General features: G+C 36.1%; 3 protein-coding genes across 3 annotated transcripts; 1 reads left to right on the forward strand and 2 right to left on the reverse strand.

The window, feature by feature from the left end:
- Positions 1-3436: 3436 nt before the first annotated feature.
- On the reverse strand, positions 3437-4762 carry LOC125220648 (protein FAR1-RELATED SEQUENCE 9-like). Its single transcript, XM_048122800.1, has 2 exons — positions 4056-4762; positions 3437-3983 (listed from the first exon to the last, which is right to left on the reverse strand). The coding sequence occupies exons 1-2, from the start codon at positions 4760-4762 to the stop codon at positions 3437-3439; spliced, it is 1254 nt and encodes a 417-aa protein (XP_047978757.1).
- Positions 4763-11848: 7086 nt separating this feature from the next.
- Positions 11849-13844, reverse strand: LOC125220649. Its single transcript, XM_048122802.1, has 3 exons — positions 13430-13844; positions 12190-13345; positions 11849-12054 (listed from the first exon to the last, which is right to left on the reverse strand). Exons 1-2 carry the CDS (start codon positions 13842-13844, stop codon positions 12657-12659), a joined length of 1104 nt encoding a protein of 367 aa, XP_047978759.1. The 3' UTR covers positions 11849-12054; positions 12190-12656.
- A 1347-nt stretch (positions 13845-15191) lies between these two features.
- On the forward strand, positions 15192-15947 carry LOC125220650. Its single transcript, XM_048122803.1, has 2 exons — positions 15192-15317; positions 15400-15947. Exons 1-2 carry the CDS (start codon positions 15192-15194, stop codon positions 15895-15897), a joined length of 624 nt encoding a protein of 207 aa, XP_047978760.1. The 3' UTR covers positions 15898-15947.
- Positions 15948-20672: the final 4725 nt, after the last annotated feature.

The following is a 20672-nucleotide window of genomic DNA, read 5'->3' on the forward strand; positions in this document are numbered from 1 at the left end:
TGGTTCACATACGAAGGCGCGTCAGCCGTGCCTGGCCAACAATAAAAGGCTGGACGACGAAAACCCTCAAACAAAGGGAAGATGCCGAGCTTGACCAGTTCGGTACAGGGAGGTTGGAAGGGCCAGTAGATAAAGAGAAGTTTTTGCTGGATAAGGAAACAAGGAGGTTGGAAGATTTAAAGAGAGGAGGCGGTGCAGGACCCAGCGCGCATAGAGCAAAACGTATAAGAGATAAGTTTATCAAGTCAAGCACACTACTGGGCTATGCCATTTCAACATGGGTAGATGATTTCAAGATGATTCCTATTGAAATGATGGAGGATGACTGCGTCCGAGTAGGCAGTCAGATTGGGCCGAAGTTGTTGGGTTTGGAGGAGAAGAATGTGGTTCAAGATGAAGACATTGTTACACGTTTGACGCAAGCGGGGGAAGATGAAGAAGAGTATAGTCAAGAGTGGATTAACGAGATGGAAAAAATGATGGAGGCCTATGACAAAAAGAAGACGATTGCAAGACGTTTCGATAGGCCGTCAATTGTGCTGGAGGGTTTTGAATGTCCAGACCCGTTTGCTACACAGCAAACTCAGAGGAGAGACAGTGCTGGTGGTTCAGGGATAAACACTAATGATGATACACCCCAAGATGAGCCAATCGGTGCTCATCATGGAGTTGTTGACCATGGAGGGGACATTCGCATGCGCGATCCAGTAGTCAATGACATCCCTGATATCACAGCAAGAGATGCTATTGGGGCCAGGGTTGAAAAACCGTCCAGCTTGCATACGTCAAGAGCAACAACTGAGGTGCGCAATAAGAACCGAAAGCCGTAAGTATTAATGTTTATTAACATTGTTAGACTTTTTCATTTGGTGTTCCATTGTGTGCAGGGGTGTAAAAACGTTGTTGAAGATGTGGTTGGGAAAGATAGGGAGGATGCAGCGGATGACCCAAAGAAAGACACATCAAAGAGTGCATCGGTAGAGGAGACCGGCAAAGTAAATACGTTTGAAGCATTACTTTCATTCTGCAGTAATATTGTTACATTATTGACGGTATATCATTACATTATATGTCTGTCTGTCTGCATTATATAGATTATTTGTGTAAGACATTTATTTTTTAAATCAGACAACAAAAGAGAAACGCGATGCGGTTCCGGCTACCAAGAGAAAATAGCCAGTTAGGGAGGGAGCTAGTAAGGGAGTGACGAGCAAAGTGATTGGTGTTGTGCAAACAACGTAGCCCTTAAAACTTGTAGCTGCAAAAGGTGGGAGTGGAAAAGACAAGGCAGTTGAAAAGATTGTTTATCAAGGAAAAGGGAAAGGGAAACAAATCAAACAGGATGTGGATGCGGATGAGGTATCGGATAGCTTACTTAATTCAAACATTAAAGTATAATTTCTGTGAATTGTAACATTTAGGGTTGGTGTTGACTTGTCTGTAATTTGTGTGAATCCTTTTTTTTGTTTTGACGGCAACAGCTCGAATGAAGAAGCCAAGTCTCGCTGCTCGGTCTCCATTCAACGAGAGAGCGGTTAGAGTCACAGCAAAGCCACACACAGTGGACAAGCAGCTCTACTATTGGCGTCTTAACACAGCATATAAGAACAAGTAAATTTTTCACGCTAGCTGTTTTTTATGTTTGGCACATGTGTAATTTTTTTTACGGTTTAAACATGTCTAGGGATTCTGTTGTCTACCACGACACATTCAAGACTACTGTGGAGTTCGAGTTTCAATCTTTAGCGCCATTCAAGCCAGTGAAGCCCGATGTTATCGATACTTGGAGTTCTTACCTGAATACAATGGAAAAGAGCAAGGCACCCAAAACGGTTTCCAGGCTGTTCTTCTCTACAAAACCATGCGTGAGTGTATAATGATTTACTGTTACTGTCAAGGTAGCCTACTAAGTAACCGTTCATAACTGCTAACACAAATAAACTACAGATACAATCAATGGTCGTAGCACAACCGGAATGGACAGAAGAATTCCAGTTCGACACGTTCTGGACAAGGCTGTTGGAGGAAGCGCTTGGAACGGGCAGCTTTCAATGGGATAAATATGACATGGTGAGTTATAGTATGATAATGTAGTAGATGTGCATTCGTAATGGACATAATTTTATGTTGTTTAATGTACCTTTCGGTGTGCAGTTCTTTTTCCCAGTTTGGGGGACGACCCATCAGTACGTGGTATGTTTCGATCTTCCCGATTGCAAGATGAATATTATTGACCACAGCTTGGCTGAAACACACGGCTCATTCATCGAAAAATATGGGAACACACCTTCCGTGCTGGTATGTAATATGGAACAGCCTCTACTGCGCGTTATATAAGACAAATTGTACAGTATATGCAATCTTTAATTTCCTTTATTTTTTGTGTGTAGAAAAAGTTCTTCGCAGCATCACTTACGAAGTCCAAGAATCCAAAAATGGCGGCAAAGGTGAGAAAATATAATGCGCATGTCGTGACAATGCCTTGGAGGAACAACAGCGGCACCGTGGACACGGGGGGTCTATGTGATGAGGCATATGGAGACCTACTTTGGAGAGCGGGAAAAGGATTGGGAGTGCGGACTAAGTGCAAAAGGGACAAAGTGCCTTGAAATGTTGCGAATGAAGTTTGCAACGGATCTGCTTACTTCTCCATTTAACTCAAAAACTGGAACCAACCAAACTCTAGCCACCAAGCATTGGATGGTTAAGCCGACAAAGTTCAGCTTCGAAAGGTGGGTCGAGAATTATGGGATCGAGTGATATTCTGATGGCTGATTGGAAAGGATTTTTATTTTGATATGAACTAGAAGTTTTTTTTTTTGATAACGCATGCTGGAAGGGGGAATAGCGGATTTGTGGCGTGGAATGTTTTGGAACAGTATACATTGTGCTGAAAAATGTTGCAAGATGTTAGATATTTTGCTACTATTGTGTTCTGCACCACACTTGTAATGACTCCAAAAAACTTAATAATGTCACTTTACTGCTTGATAATGTAAAATATTAAGGAAATAATATAGAACAAAAGTAGTAAACTTTATAATATTTTACAACAAACTCAATATATAATCGATGTTAGTAAACAAATAATGAATGTAATATGTTCAATAATGCACGTTCATGGGATGATAATAGATGATACTATTTGAGTAATGTACTACTTCTACAATAATAATGTATGATACCATTGCAGTAATGCATGATTATTAGTTTTAATTTAAATAGTGTTTCCACACAAATTGTGTTTTCTACTAAGGGTGAAAAATAACTAAGTACTACAAATTAATAATGTAACATTTAAATATTAGTAATGCACAAATACCAATTAAAAATGAGCAGTCATTACCAAAAAAAAGTTGATAGTGTTAAGACATCGAAAACAATAATAAGCCAAAACCCAAAACAAAAGCAATAATGTTGTGAGATTCAAAATACATCAACATTTCCTCTTTCCCTTACACAGCTCTTTCTCCTTTTCCATATCTTTAAGCATTGGACAATTTCGAGAGTCGTGATGGCCCATCTCATCGCAAGCCTTACAGCGTCTAAGGGGCCTAGTAGCCTCCTTGATAGTCTTATCTCTCTTGGAAATCATACGGCTAGCTGAGCTGCTCGCGTGCCCTTTCGTCTTTACGACTTCAGGAGGATGGACCTCGGCAACTTCGGGCTTTTCCATTCCATAAAACTGTTCAATCATTCGCCTTTTTTCAGAGGTAGACGTTGTAGGAGTACCAGCTTGAAGAGAATTTCCAAGTTCTTCAAGTCCACCAACGAATGCTCGAAGGACATCAATGTCCGACTCAAAACGGCGAAGAAAACCATAGAACAGCGAAATCCCTTGCTTTGAAACGTTTTGCCTTTCATCAACCATGGACTTGGTAGGTAGAGTGTCATCAAACTGACCATGGACAGCCTTGGCTAACGGAGTCTTCATCCATCTACTTGCGCAGTAATGATCCGGAATCTTTTTCACTTCATTGTTCCTGAACAAAAAGAAAATGTGGCTGCACAGATATCCCTGCCTACCGAAAAGTTTGCAATCGCAGGATTATGACTCGTCACTCTTATCATGTCTAACAAAGTAAGAATTGCGAAGGTTGTCTCCAAGTTTATAGGTGTCGACCATGTCTGCAGAGGAGAACCCCAACACGCGACATCTGTCATTACCCTCAACAATTTCCTCTTGGATTTTCTTGAACATACTATCTGTGTACATCGTTGAAGCATGTTTCTCGAACGGCAAGGTAGTGGCCAATATAGGCAAGGCATTAGCGTCTTGGTAGTCCAACTTTGTTCTACTATCCCGCTGAAATTCCAAAGCTTGGTTGAAATGCAAGTAGAATTCGGCAATATTGTTGTGTGGCTTCAAAAAGTTTTTGTAGAAGCTGTTCTCCGACTCAGATATCGAGGTAGTCCTAATCATCGACCCAAGTGGAAAATCTCTGAAGTATGCAGGTATCCATAATTGCCTGTACTCGTACAATGTCTTCATCCAACCATGGTCTTCCAAGCCATAACGTTCAAGTACTACGTTCCACTCTTCTTCGAACTCGTCGGGTTCAAGCAGATCCGACCAGACGCAGGCATTGAACTCTTTCTTAAAATCATCGTCCCTCAATAACCTACCTGGAACTTTGGAGGCCAACTTATGCATTATATGCCACATACACCATCTGTGGCGAGTCCCGACAAGAATCTCTTGGATAGCAGATCTCATCCCCAAATCTTGATCTGTAACGATCATCTTCGGAGCAACCCCCATACAGTGGACAAAATGTCTAAACAACCATGCAAAAGCGCTTGTCTTCTCGCTACTTACCAAACCAGCAGCGAAAGTTACTGGTCATCCATGATTGTCCTTGCCCGTGAATGGCGCGAAGATCATACAATACCTGCGTAGCATAAGCCAACATAATTCAATCAAACGACAGATATAATGCATAAAAAATAAATGTATATATTAAAATGTTATAATGCACGTCAGATATACCTATTGGTGTTGTAGGTGGTGTCAAAAGCCACAATATCACTGAACATGTGGTAATTCCTCTTCATCAAACCATCACACCAGAACAGAGCAACAAGCTGGTTACTAGCATTAACCTCGTACTCATATGTGAATGCCTTAGACATCTCCTTCTTCTTAGCCATATCATCCAACACCATTTGTACGTCATACCATGTGCGTATGCTTTGATGTCTCGAGAAGCATTCCTAATGTCCCCAACATTGCAACCAACTAGCTGAAAACCACCGAGTATTTCCTTCAAAACATTGAACGTAAGTGTGGGGCCTATATTAGCCTTCGAACAATCCAAAATAAATTGGTGGTGTACGTCCTCCAAATTTCGATTGAGTGACATAAAATGTTGATGCTCGGACTCAACCATATAATGGTTATGAACCTCTTTGAACTCGTCGATAAAATAACCTGGAACTCCTCCTTCGGAGAAGAACTTGAAAGATATCCTCGCTTTACATCCACACCGCTTGGATAACCGTCGGCGTTTGATCGAAAAACCAGACCGTGCATTCGCTTGGTCATCCTCGATCGACTTCTTGATGCCTTCCCTATTGCATACCACACTATACCAAGTAGTAACACCATCTATTTTCCTCATTTGTGATTTGCGCGTATCAAAACCAACAGCACGGGCATACACATCATAGAACGCGAAACCAAAATCTAATGATTTGAACTTCTGCCCAACCACAGACTTCAAATCTGAAGAACAATCAGGAACAACAACCACTGTATACAATAACAAAAAACAAGTCTCAGCTACACATACGCATTACGAAATATAAAACGTGCATTATATGTTTTAAATTTTAAATTACACAGTACTAAGTCTACATTAATTTTATCTACTAAAATAACACCCTGGCCGCCCAGATTTCTAAACCCTAGCCGAGACCATAACTAAACTCTTGCACCTAGTACACGATTGTGGTAGTAGCACCAATCAAAACTGATACAATTAGGAAACGATCACATTAAGCCCTACGTACTACATACAAGCCACAACGATTGTGTCTCTCCTTGGGAATAAATGAAACGTGGAAAGAATATTCATAGAGTTTTCTAAAAAGATTACCTTCTTCCATTGTTGAAGAATAATCTTCTTCCATTGGAGAAGAACAACCTTCTTGCATTGTAGAAGAAATTACAGTGTCGCTCCGACAAAATATAATTATCAACGACTTCTCAAAATTATGCAAAAATCGTCAGATTATGGTTTGGACGTCTCAAAATTCGTCAGATTAATTACAGGGAAATTAATCGGTGAAGAAGAGAGATATATTTGAGTAAAATCACGGCAATATTTTGAGATGGAGTGAATCTTGGACTTGCCATAACAGACGTGCATGTAAATCTCCTAAACACCCTTTTCTAATTTTTTAATGATTAAAAATGATTAAATTAGGCTCTAATTTCGGCCCTAGATCTGGAAAATAAATGGTAGAGATTAAGAAGGAAAAAGTATTAAAGATGGAAAAAGTATTTGAATGCATCCCTATATATATATATATATATAGGGGTGTGTTAGGGTCCTTACAGCATCTTAGCGTAAAACACAGCACAAATCACAGCCCTTGGATCATTAGATTGGATGGCTGTGATTTGTTACATTATGATACTAAAAATCTACATTATTAGGCGAGGTACATTATTAGACTAGAAATGTACATTGTAAGACTAAAACTGTACATTTCTAAACTAAAATGCTACATTATTAAACTAAAATGCTACATTATTATCCGAGCTACATTATTAGTCTAAAATTCTACATTATTAGATGACACGTGGCATTAATCTAACCATTAGATCATATGATCCAATGGACTGCAAGTGTTTTGAGTTTTACTTATACTTAGCGTTCTGGCCTGAATACGTCCCTATATATATATATATATATATGTGTATATGGACTATATATATACGTAGGGATGTCAATCGGGCCAACCCACTCGGATTGCCGGGCTATTTGGGTGCGGGTTATTCAGGTTATGGATTTTTGGGGTTATAAATTTTCAACCCTAACCCTAAACCTCCGAGTATTGGGCTAACCCATCGGGCTATTCGGGCCTAAAAGCTTTCCAAAATAATTTCTTGTATCGAAATTTTCTTCAATAAAATGATTTTAAATTTTAGATACTTTTTTTCTTTATAGTTAGAATTAATAAAATCTTCATATCTTCATAGATTTTTACAATAATACTTGGAAATAAGCATTTCATCTCGATCAATTACAACATAAATTAAAGCTTGTGTTCGTGTCATTATTTTGGCATTGTTCGTAACTAATTCTTTGTGAAAATTAAAAATCATATCTTACATGAATCATTATTAAAATGATAAATATATTAAGATTTGATGAGTTATTTCTTAATTTTGTCTTGATTGGCTTGGTGGTGGTAAGACACTAGTGGCAGATGATGGACGGTGGAAAAATGAGTTGAGGTGAAACTTGAAAGCTGATATTGTGGGATAGAGTGGAAAAGTATAGAATGAAGATTGAATAAAAGTAATGATTATGTAGAAAGATTGAGGATTCAAAAATATAAAAAAAAAACCCTAAAACTTAATCATTTTTAATTAAAAGTTGTAACCCATCGGACCGACCCGCAACTCGTTCGGGCCAACCCGTTTAACCCGCCAACCCTTCGGGCCAACCCGTTTAGCCCGTTTTGTATTCGGGTAATAAAATTACAACTCTAACCCGCTCATTTTACCGAGTTGTTCGGGCTAGCCCACGGGTTTCGGGTTGAATTGGCATCCCTATATATACGTATGTAAATTGCCGAGAGATGTTTTGCTCTTCGCATTTGATAATGTTGTACTCTTACGCATATCACTTTGCATGTATATGTTTTATATCTCGTATCTCATTAGTATGGTATCTTTATCTATTTATAGATAATCAACATGCGTCATGTTCTAATGCTTATATCACCCTAATCCAAAATCAAGACCAAATCTCCACCTTTAGATTTCAAAATGAGTGGATGAGATTAAATCTTACAAATCTCAACAAATAGTATACAAAATATCAACAAAAGGGTAATATCGTCATTATGTTATCATATGATAATTTTCGTGAATGTTTTTTATATCAACATAGTGTATTACAAATATCAATAATATGACATAAGAATATCAACACTAGTACAAGAAAATATCAACACATATTTATTGAGATTTTTACATGGTTTTATTGAAATTTTTTGATGTATTTGTTGATAAAAATCTGGTTATCAACATTTACGAAAACTAAAATAAAAAATATCAAATTTCATCATCCGAACGTCGTCGGAACATATGCAATTGATATCTCGTTGGAATATAAAATTATCTTTGATTTGATATATTTTTTGTGAAAAAATAATTTAAATCGAGAGAGCTACATAAATTTAAAGTTTTAAGATGATTTTAATGAGAGAGAATTGACATTAATACCCTCTAGTTTTATTTATTAATTTTCTTAATTAAAAATATAATCCATGTGACATTATTTCCATCACTAGACCTTCTATTCTAATAGCTAAGATTTAAACTTAGTTTGAGATTGCTAATGAGTTAGCAATTGATCACTCCCCTAATCAACATATACCAATAACTAACAATTGAAGGGGCGTGAGTCAATAAACATATAGAAGTTACATTAAAATAACTATTTTCTCATGCCATAAGCCAACCGCCACTCAATCCACGGCATTACATATATTAAATATATATAATCACTACTTTAATATATGTATATTTATAATTCATTATTACATATACATATATTATCTTTTCATGTATATATAATATTTAATTATAAGGTAAGAGAGGAGGGTTATCAATACACCCGATTCTAATTCTTTAATCGAAACCGATCCATCACAGTATCGTCTTTAATATTAGAATCCTTTAACATTTAATATAAACTTGATCCTTTTAATTAAACCGATACACACATAGGTCACATAAGAATATAAATATTCTTACATCCGCCTCCCCTCCTCCGCTAAAGCTTGCCACCACGGCGTCAAGGTGACTTGTTTTTAATTAATTTATTTATATATGTATAAATGTTTGGGGTTCATCTATGTCGTTGTTTTTTTCTGTTAGCACAATAGCTACGCCACGCGCTGCTCTCCTGATTACGACTTTGGTTATACCTTTCCTGATTATGTCTTTCATGAGCCCCAAGATCATTTTGCCCCCAGGTTTTTATCATTTAAAAAAAAATTAAATACTATTCCAATTTGTTTGAATGTTAGTACTATTTGTTATTTGGTTAGAGAGCATGGTATCAGACTGGAGACCCTTTCTACTTCCAAGATTAAGAACGAAGAAGGTAAAATTGTTAATTTCTGGATAATATTATCATTTTGATGCTATATAAATAATCATGTAATGTTTTTATTTTTATTGCTATATAAATGACTTTTGGCCTGAACGCATTGATGATCTCGCTGATCCCTGCGTATTCGAGACCAAATTTACATCATCCTTACAACTTCGCAAGCCTGAGCCTAAGCCTAAGCCTAAGCCTGACCTTTTTGTCTGTTTCTGTGAAACTGATAGTAGGCGTGAATATTTCGTTGCATATTCTTCCCCCGAAGAAGATGGCACCATCTCACCCAAATATTACGAATATCCTCCCTCTTTTTTAGCGAAAGATTATGAGTTCACTAGGTGTAGCTCGAATGGCCTACTTCATTTTTATGATCATCGCAACATGATTCATGTTGTTTGGAACCCGACAACAAGTGAGTATAAGATCCTCCCTAAGCCCTTTGTGGAACCTCACCTTGAATATTGGGAGGATCAATTTGAAATGTGGTTTGACAACACACTTGAAAATTACAAACTGCTACATCTTGTAAACACTTATCTAATCGATGATCAACGGATGCATCACAACCGTACTGTTCGCATTGACTTATACTCACACAAAACTAATTCCTGGAAGCAAATACCTACCTCTCAGTTCGATATAGAACATGCACTCTTGGGGGTTTGCGTGTATGGGACTTTTTATTGTATCACATCGACTCATGTTCTCCTTGCGTTCGACTTTTCTACTGAAACTTTTTCCACTTTACCTTTACCTAGCATATACTGTGACACATATTTGCTTCTAGAGTATAAAGGTTTGTTAGGTGCTCTTGAATTCTACACTTGTGAACCTGATTCATATAGTAGACCTTACAACTTTGATCTTTGGGTCATGAGCGATGGATCATGGACAAGAGAGTCGGTTTTCCATATTCGTAATGTTAGGGAGCCGTTGCTGTTTTCAGAAGATGGTAGGCTATTGTATTTTTCATTCCTTGGGGAGCTTGAGCGGGAGCTAGTGGTGTTTGATCGCGCCAATGGAAAGCTGAAGCATCTCGGCATCGCTACCCATGTCGATGATCCAGCGATGTTTCCATTTGTTGAGAGCTTTGTTCAACTCAATGGAATTTCATGTGTTGAGGAGGTGAAATTCCTTTTGATTCCAACTTTATTTATATTCTTTTGTATAAACAAATTGTTAAGGTTTGCCATGTATGGATGAGTATATATTAATGTGTATATTATTGATTCAACTTGATCATAAGCAGGAGAAAGAAGAAAAAGATGAAGACATGACTAAAGCTGAAGCATGAGAACCAATTCATTCTAGCGCAGCTTGTTATTTGCGAATTAGTAATTCCAGGAATATATGTGTCATGGTAAGTCCTCTTCGAGTAACTATTACTGTATTTCAGCTATGCAAACTTGGTTTTATACGATTAGTTTTATACTTTTTTGTTTTATAAAATTAGAATTTTTTGAAATGATACGAGTTTTAATAAAAAAATTGACAAAGTAAAAGAGAAATAAAAGAAAAAATGTATCAGTAGAAAATGGGTCTCACCTGAAAACGAAGTAAAATGAAAAAAAAAATATTTTTAAAAAACAAATGAAGTATAATAAAATTTGATTAAAATAATTTACTTTAAAATAAAATCTACTTATCAAATCTTGTAAAAATCAAATGCAACCGAGTGTTCTTTACTGGCAAATTCGAAAAAATTAATATCAAAGAAAGATGATTGTTTAGCATAAGTGTATCCGATTAAATTCATTCTATCTCGACCAATGTTAGTTCTTTTAGAGTTGCTTCACAATAAAAAAACCCCAGCTACGCAAGCACCACTGGATCGATCAGCACATTCAAAGTCAGGGCATGGAATTAAGTTTGAGTGAATACAAGTCAATATGATATCTCTCGGCAAGTGCATCATCTTCGGAATAAGCAACAACAAGATTCAGCACTTTGTAATCTTCGAATGTATGGTCGTACCACACTCCATATGACTCAAACCAATAACTAATGAGAGGATCGGATTCCACAAATGGCTTAGGCAATACTTTATATCCACCCGTTGTCGGGTTCCAAAGAGCTTGACCACCCGATTCTTCATCATAAAAATGAAATAGACCATTACAAGTAGCTCCAGTGAAGTAATAATCTATTTCAGCTAAAACAAAGAGGAGTATATATATATAAGTATATTTGCCTTCTCTATTTATAAAAAAATTGGCTTATACAAATCCTTTTAGTTTTCGTGTGGGCTATAACTTAAATCCTTGGTTTCCTTTAGTTTATGAAAATAAATAGGAAATAATATAAGCAGTACGCCTAATCCATTATTATATTCGAATAAATAATCGGCAAAATAACTTAATTATTTCTAATTGATCAAACAATTATTAATATAATAATTCAATTATAATCAATAATTCTAAAATTATTATGAAAAAGATGTTGTACAATCTTATTGTCATTAACACTTAACAGTGATGAAAAAAAGGCTAACACCATCTTCTCTAACAAACAAGTGGTAAAATCAGCTTCCATATATCACCGGAGTGAAGAGGAAAGGAACGCGAACTACTTCATCTACGGCTGTCAAATTAAGAGGACTACGAGAGAGACGAGGCCAGTGTCATAACATCACTAGTGTCGGGTGGTGTTTGCAAGCACGCTTATCTACATTTCCTTTCGTCGTGTATCTGCTACTTCACTCTTCCTGCAAGAATAGTTGCACAAGGTAATCAATGAGGTGATCAAAGACATATAGCAGTAGAAAGCTTACTCTCAAATGTCTTCTATCAACTTTAAATGCACAACTTGTAAACATAAGCAAGAAAAAGTAGATACTCACTTTCTACTGCTCTATGTGGCACGAAATGAGCGTTTTTCGTTGAAATAACTCCAATACGAATCATCAGAAGCAAGCAAGCCGCCTCCATCAGTGCATATGGACTCAGCACATGCATTACTTCCAATTGAGAAAGACTTGCCCTTCCCTTCAGCCGGTTCATAGTCAAGAATCACCGGGGAAAGCTCGTTTCCTATCCTAAAGCCATCATCCTTACGTTCAACAGAACCAACAACTGTACAAGCTTTATCTCCATCAATCTCTTCTTCTGATAAGCAGCAACAGCAATCAAACTCATCTGCCTCAACGATTTCACTAGCCAACCCTTCACACCATGATATTCTCATATGAGATAAGGTAAGACTATCACTAGTAGTATCAGACACACTGTCTACGTTTTTCTCTATCAGGGTTGGATCAAGAGAAACAGGAGGCGAACAAATATCTACAAAATGGGAACCTAAACCACCTCACATTGAAACCTCATTTCTAGGTGATAATTTCACTCCCTCAAGCAGTTCAGTTATTGAATCTGGCCAAAAGGAGTTGCTAAGATTCACCTCGAACCTAGACCTCCCAAAACGCGTGCCTGAGCTGGAATCTGAATCCGGTGTCTGGGCCATATTTCCACTATTCAAACAAGCAAGAGATTCATCCATGTTACATTTCAAATTCTCTGTGAGCACAGCAGCTACATTACTCCTATCAATCTCCACATTTCTTACACTACCATTACCACTATAACTACTCTTATCACACAAAATCGAGGGTGAAGATAACGAGTCGACAGTGCCTGAATCATCATCACATACATTCCTATCCTGGTCAAACCTATTCCTAAGATCACAGGGAGACAAATGCCACCTAACAGAAGCCTCAGCAAGCAAAGGAACCTGCAAATCACCACTCACATTCTCATCATAAAAAAGATCCCCTTTTTCCTGCAGCCCTCCTTTAAGGCTGCCTTTGAGCTTCGACTTTCGCCTATCAGAGACACCCGACACGAGGCAACCAGCACCGTATAAAACAGGGGTCCCTACAGATTTGAGAACCACCATTCTAGATTGGGATTGGCATTGAATTTCAGGGGACAATGATGCCTCAACAGGTGGTGTTTTCACATCATTTGCAGCTTCACCTCCCTCATAAACTACACCATCTACAGAAGATTCATGATCACATAAATTGAGAGAATGTGTAGTGCAAAACTCAGCACAATCAGAATTAGATACTCTGTAGTTACCTGAAATTTTCATCTTTTTCTGGGATTGTTGAGACCCATTCTCGGATTTGCCATCAACAGGCGAAAGTTTTGATCTTTGCCGATTCTTGCAAGTGGGTTTTGCATCAAGACCCTTTCTTGATGTCTGCAAAAGGGGCTTTCTTGATGTAGGAACATTGGGCTTGAATTTTGCTGTTTTTGGAAAAGGGTTTTTTTTACTGTGAAAATGGGTTTTCGAAGAATGAGAAAATGGAGTTGAAGAAGATGTATTGTTAACAGAGAGCGATGATCTTGAAGCAGCAGGCGCGGAAGAAGAAGAAAGGGGGGAGTTTTTTTTGGCATTGCGTCTGTGAATTGGAAGGCCATTGAGATTTTGCAGTGGGCTTCTTCTCTCCTCCAAACTCTCTCTCTTCTTCCTCATGCACTCTCTCTCCATTGTTTGGATTTCTTCCGGCTGCGAATTGAAATGAATAAATTGAGTGAAGAGTGAAACGGTTTATTTTCAAACAGTGAGAGCCGTTTGTTTCTTATGATAAATAATTATATTTATATCTACTAATTACAAAATGATAATTTTATTAAATTTTTATAAATTACATAATTAAAATTAAAAAATCACAATTACAAATCCGTTTCGATTCTCCAGAAATTGAAGGTGATTTTGTAGTAGAGTTTTGTTCATCATCGTCGGTAGGCCACTAGGCTGTGACATACTCCCTCCGTTCCATAATAATGGAGGCAAAAATTTTCGGCACGGGGATTAAGAAAAATTGTGTTAGGTGAGTTAAGTAAAAAGAGAATAAAGTGGAAAATAAAAAAGGTATAGAGATTAAGAGAGAAAAAAGTAAGAGAGAGTAAAGTACGTGTGGAAAAATGTGTTGACTTTTACTAAAAAGGAAATGACTCTATTACTATAAAAAAGCCTACCAAAATGGCAAAATGACTCTATTACTATGGAACGGAGGGAATACTATAATTTTTTTGGCATAGTGGTATTAATTGCTAAAGAGTGTTAGCATACGGAGTACTTATTATATTAATTATGTTATGACAAATTTTGAAGTCAAAATTCCCACTAAGTTTTACTCTAAAGTTGATATAGTTTCACACGAGAAAATATTTTTCCATTTCAACTTTTGTAAAGACATGAGTAATATTAGAAGCATTATTTTAGAAAAAGTTTAGCAAATGATGATCAATCTAGCTTCAATATATTTGTAAAAAAAATAATGAACTTAATTCTGAAACATAATGTATCCAATATTTTCATTAGTAGTTTTGTGCGTATTATTAATTTCAAATTTATGGTAATTTGTACTCCATATTTTTATTCAAAGTTAATTTACAATAAGATTTGATTTCCAAATCTGAAAAACAAAATTGAATCTATTCCATGATTAATTAAAGAAAACATCGATTTTATCTTCATTGTGTAGCTTTGATGGCCAGACGTCGATTACTAAATTACTAATGAAAAGCTGAGCACATTTGTTCTCTACCTTTTGAATTTGAAGATACCTCAACATGTAAGTAATGACTATTCAAATAAAAAATTTAAAAATAATAAATAAAAAGCGAAATATGTGACGGATTGATATAGAAAAGGCAAAATTCCAGCCCGAATAAAAATATACAAGGAGAATACAATAAACCATATATATCGTATCACAATTACTTTCTTGGTAGCCAAGTCATGCCAACCCTAAAACTTGTTCTATAAGTTTAGCATTTAAACAACTTATATATATATATAACTTATAATAGTGTCATAAATATTTTAACCATGCTTCGCTTAGTAGCAACCTCTACCGCAGCCTCTCGCTTCTTCTCCACCGTCTCCGGCCGCTCTAAACTCATCGGAGCCATAAACTCCGAAATCAAGGCCATTGAGTTGGATGTCATGAAAAAAGTAATCTATTTACCCTTTCCTTTTCAATATATTTATTTATAACAAATTAATCAATTACATGAATATTTTTTATGAATTGTAGAGGGCGGTGCCGGCCGATCTCCCGTTCACGATCGAAGACGAAGATAAGTACTGCCACATCATGTTAAAGAGAGATTTGGGCCCCGAGAGAATCGAGGTCACCGTGAACCCTATCCATGATATACCTAAAAAAACCGACGACGATAAAAAATCGGAGGTTGGAAAATTTGTTCGCATAAATGTGTCTATCTCTAAAGAGGACAAGGGTACATTTGACGTGGGAGCAAATGTTAGTGGTGATGAAATTTGTGTTGACAAATTATCATTTTGTGAGGCTAATAGTTATGATCCCTCTATTAGATTGGATGGTGCAAAGGGTGAATTGAAGGATGCTTTGAGTGATTTTGTGAAAGCAAGAGGCATTGAGATATCGAGTGTTGGGTTTTTGTACAATTATATGGTGGAGAAACGCAAACGTTGGGATACGATTTGGGTTCCTACCAACAAGCCTCAGGCTGGTCACCTCAAAAATTTGAATAAATTTGTTGAGAATTGGTAGACTTTTTTATGCATTGATGTACCACTTTCTTGATTTCAATAATTGACAAGGAAGAGAAATTTTTGAGCTTTGAATATGATTCGATTTTAAATGCATTTCTTTGCTTACTTGGTAAATATATTGATAGAAATATTAATTAGAGAGTTTCGAGGTTAATTACATGATATGGTATAAAGTTATGATATAATCACACATATTAACAAAAACTAATGTAAAATAAATAAATTTAATAATTAAGTATTACTCCCTCCGTCTGCGAATAAGAGTCCCATTTTTCCATTTTAGTACGTCCACAAATAAGAGTCCCGGTTCACTGCTATCATAAATGATAATAGGGTCTCATATTCAACTAACTCATTTCTCTAACATTTAATTTAAAAGTAATATATACAAGTGGGACTCTATTTCACCAACTTTTTTCCACCCACTTTTCATAACATTTCTTAAAACTCATGCTGCCCATGAATGAGACTCCTAATGGCAACGGAGGGAGTATAATACAATGATTTTCTATGATTTAATTATTTATATATGATGAAGTAGTTTTTGAATTTGAAATTTTCTTATTTTCGATGATAATTTGATGATTTCGGTGTGATTTATAATTGAGATTATCAACAAAAAATAGTCTAAGATTTTATGTCGAAAAAAAATAAAAATATGGTAGGGCCAGGAAACAAATTCTCGACGTATTACTTCAAAATGAACTACTTGAGCCCAAAAAATGTCATAATATTAGCTATGTCATACCATCTATATATGCATAAACTTTTACCTAAAATGGAAAAAATCATGACCAACAAGCTATCACTCAAGCTAGCTATCACAATTCATTCGTACATTAATAGGAAATTTTCAGAATTAAAATAAAAAAGAAGAAGAAGAAGCTATGCAACCTAATCATAGATTTCCTTATTCATACTCATGGAACATAATATCACAAACATAATAATATCACAATTCCTAGTGCTACTAAAATTTAGCAGTCCCATCAAAATATAAATGGGAGGTTAACCATAATCATAAAATTTAACCATAATCATTAAAATGATTAGTTCAAGGATAAAAACGCCTATACTTATTATACACTCTCCATCCCAAACAAAGTGATAATTTTCTTTATCCAGCATATGATTTTGTGTAGTACTCCTCCGTCCATAAGAGTATACACTCATTTATTTTAGTTTCGTCCTATAATAGTGTAGACTTTCTAATTGCTGAAACTTATTTCTCTCTGTTAAGATGGACTCATTCTTCACTAACAGTATTTTAATTACTTTATTTTTTTCTTAACTAAAAATACATACTCTTGTGGGACAAAGGCATCGGCAGAGGCAGGTGGGGTCGGCTGACGCGTCTACACCTCAGCTGCGGACGCCGGCGTCGATTTAATTTGCAGAGAGGAACATTTGATTGGGTCGTCTTCTATAGATTTTTGTTTGTTGGGCCTTTTTTTAAATTATTTATAACTTAAGCCCAACCCATGTTCTATTTTTAAAGATAACACGTCTCAAATCTCTTGAACGAAATTTTAATTTTTTTTTGTCTTATTTACAAACTCAATTTTGCTCAGTTAAATAGACATGATAATTACCTTTTCTTTAAATTATAAATTTCATTGTTTTTCTTACCCTGTTACTAGATTTAAAAGTGTTAATTATATATGGTACTATGTCATAAAAGATTAATACTAATAAAATAGAGTATTGTAATTTTTTAATTTAATCAAATCTATCCTAATTTTAAATATCAAATATATTCCAAATATTAAAATATTCCACTAATACTACTTTACTAATTTTATCATAATTCTCGTGTCATATCATAAAGTAGTGATATAGGGCAAGTGCTCATTAAGTACATAACTAGAGAACAAATCACAACCACAAGATAAAAAAATCAAGGGCTAGTATTAACACATGTAATTTTTGAATTTGAAAGAGAAATCACTTCACTCTATCACAGATTTACTTCACTATAAGAAGGCGGGGGTATAATGGATATTTCACAAATAAAAATAGGGTTAACATTTGAATTAATTTCTCATTTGCAGAATTCATCTTCCGCCATCACTCCTCTTCCCGTCTTCTCTTCCATTCTCGAAATTTTGTTGCTGCAATCGCTGCCGTTTTCCCGTCGCTGCAATCTGTCGTCAAACAGGTGGATTCAAATCAGAAATTTTTTTCAAAATGTGAGTTGTTTAACTGGTTTCTTCAACTGATTTATATTTCTCATTCCGATTTCAATCCATTTTTTTAATACAGTAAAACTCTGATTAACAAGCATTCACTGATATTTTTGAGTTTCGAAGCTTTTCGTTAAATTAAACGACTATTGTTTCATTGATTCTATTTCTCCTTTTTTTCCCTCTGGTTTTTCTGTCTGCGTCAATCGAACTGCATCTTCTGATTCTTAAGTTGAATTATTTACCGGCAAATCGGATGATGAATCATTGAATCTAGGGTTTCTGATCGGAACATGCTTAGAGTGAAATATTCTAATGTTAGAGTGAAGTGTTTGTCATCCATGCTTATAGTGCTTTGTTTTTCCATTTCAGTGAAGTAAAACATGATTAAAGTGAAGTACTCTAGTGTTAGAGTGAAGTGTTTGTGATCCATGCTTATAGTGTTTTGTTTTTCCATTTCAGTGAAGTAAAACTTGCTTAGAGTGAAATATTCTAGTGTTAAAGTGAAATGTTTGTCATCCATGCTTATAGTGCTTTTTTTTTTCCATTTCAGTGACGTAAAACATGATTAAAGTGAAGTATTCTAGTGTTAGAGTGAAGTGTTTGTGATTCATGCTTATAGTGCTTTGTTTTTCCATTTCAGTGAAGTAAAACTTGCTTAGAGTGAAGTATTCTAGTGTTAGAGTGAAATGTTTGTCATCCATGCTTATAGTGCTTTTTTTTTTCATTTAGGTGAAGTAAAACATGATTAAAATGAAGTATTCTAGTGTTAGAGTGAAGTGTCTGTGATCCATACTTATAGTGCTTTGTTTTTCCATTTCAGTGAAGTAAAACTTGTTTAGAGTGAAGTATTCTAGTGTTAGAGTGAAATTGTTTGTCATCCATGCTTATAGTGCTTTGTTTTTCCATTTCAGTGAAGTAAAACATGATTAAAGTGAAGTATTCTAGTGTTAGAGTGAAGTGTTTGTGATTCATGCTTGTAGTGCTTTGTTTTTCCATTTCAGTGAAGTAAAACTTGCTTAGAGTGAAGTATTCCATGGTTAGAGTGAAGTGTTTGTGTCACGACCGCACTTTGCTAAGGATAGCGAAAGTGGGTAAATCGCGACTAATGGGGGGATTAAAGAAACGGGGAAGAAAAGGGGAGAAAGAACTTGTGAATATACTCGAAGGCCCAGTCGAACATTTCATAGAATAGAAGCCAAAAGTACCATTTCATGGTCTTAGAACTAGAATGAATATTACATCAATAAATCAGAGTTCGAAGGTGAGATTCTAAGATGTCTCACTTCACAAAAGAGCAGCGGAATAAGTCCATACTAGACGACTTCGTGTATGAAGACACGAACCGTGAAAGATCCACTTGATTATTTAGTTGCATCGACTCCGATCATATCTCTATTCTCTTGACGTTCAACCTGCACATTTATAAATACATGCAGGGCTGAGTACAGGAGTACTCAGTGGACACATGCCGAAAACAAAACATACAATATATATAGTTGTCATCCATCCACAGTATCGCACGGGGGTTTTTCTTAAAAGGCCCGAGCATACTAAATTCTCTGTGATCTTAAAAAGTCTGACTGCAGTCTAAGTTCTTTCAAAATTTCTACCATATCTGTGAATCGTGTACCGTGAAGGTGGCCACCTTCAGCGGACACATCGCCGGCCAACAACTGATGGCTCACGGGTCTCGTGCACATTATTCCGAACAGGATTTGCAGTCCTATTGGGAACCGAATTCGTTAAACTCGGGCTGGCATCGCCAAAACCCACGGGCTATTACCCCAACAGATAGGCCTCAAAACAAACATTTTATGGCATGACAACAACTTTAAAATAATCACTGCTTCATTTTTGAGAAAATGATTTTTCATAACTTCAAAAGTATTTGCTTTATATCCACACTATAGTGCTGGATATTAAAAGAAAGCCCACCTGATATGCTTATGTCTCAACTCAATTACTCGCTTTGGCTTCACTCGCCCTTGAGCAATTTATCACTTGAAAATAAATAGCGTAGCACGCTAATTAATACTTGAATTATTTCTCTCTAGAAAGAATGCATGCATCCTATTAGATAGCACCTACATCTCAGTCTCGGCCTATAGGATTTTTTTTCTTAATCCTACCTCGGCTTTACTACTCTGCAGAGTTTATTTATTCTCTTTATTAACTTGGAGAAATTCTATTTTCTCTAACTTAAATATTCGGGCACTTATTAATAAGAATAGGAATTCCTGGAAAGTCTCTTCTTAAATCCTTTTCTTCGGATTTTTCTTAAGGCCGCCCATGGCGCCGCGGGGCGACGCCGATCGGCTTTCGCATCTCCCACTTTACTACTTTATTTTCCCGGAATCTAAATAAATTATTTGGGAATTTATTCCTCGGCCTTCGAGCTCCAACTCTATTTTTCTCCATCTTTGGAAACTTAGTAAATCATTCGGGAATTAAATAATTGAGCTCCAACTCATTTCTTAAATTAAATCCCAACTTCTCATAATTTAACTCTCGGCCCAAACAATAAATCCACTGGCCCAAATCAATAGAAATTCCTTGGCCCAATTCTTAATTAACTACTAAGGCCCAA

Source organism: Salvia hispanica, chromosome 4 (assembly GCF_023119035.1).
Source record: "Salvia hispanica cultivar TCC Black 2014 chromosome 4, UniMelb_Shisp_WGS_1.0, whole genome shotgun sequence".
Lineage (NCBI taxonomy): Eukaryota > Viridiplantae > Streptophyta > Magnoliopsida > Lamiales > Lamiaceae > Salvia > Salvia hispanica.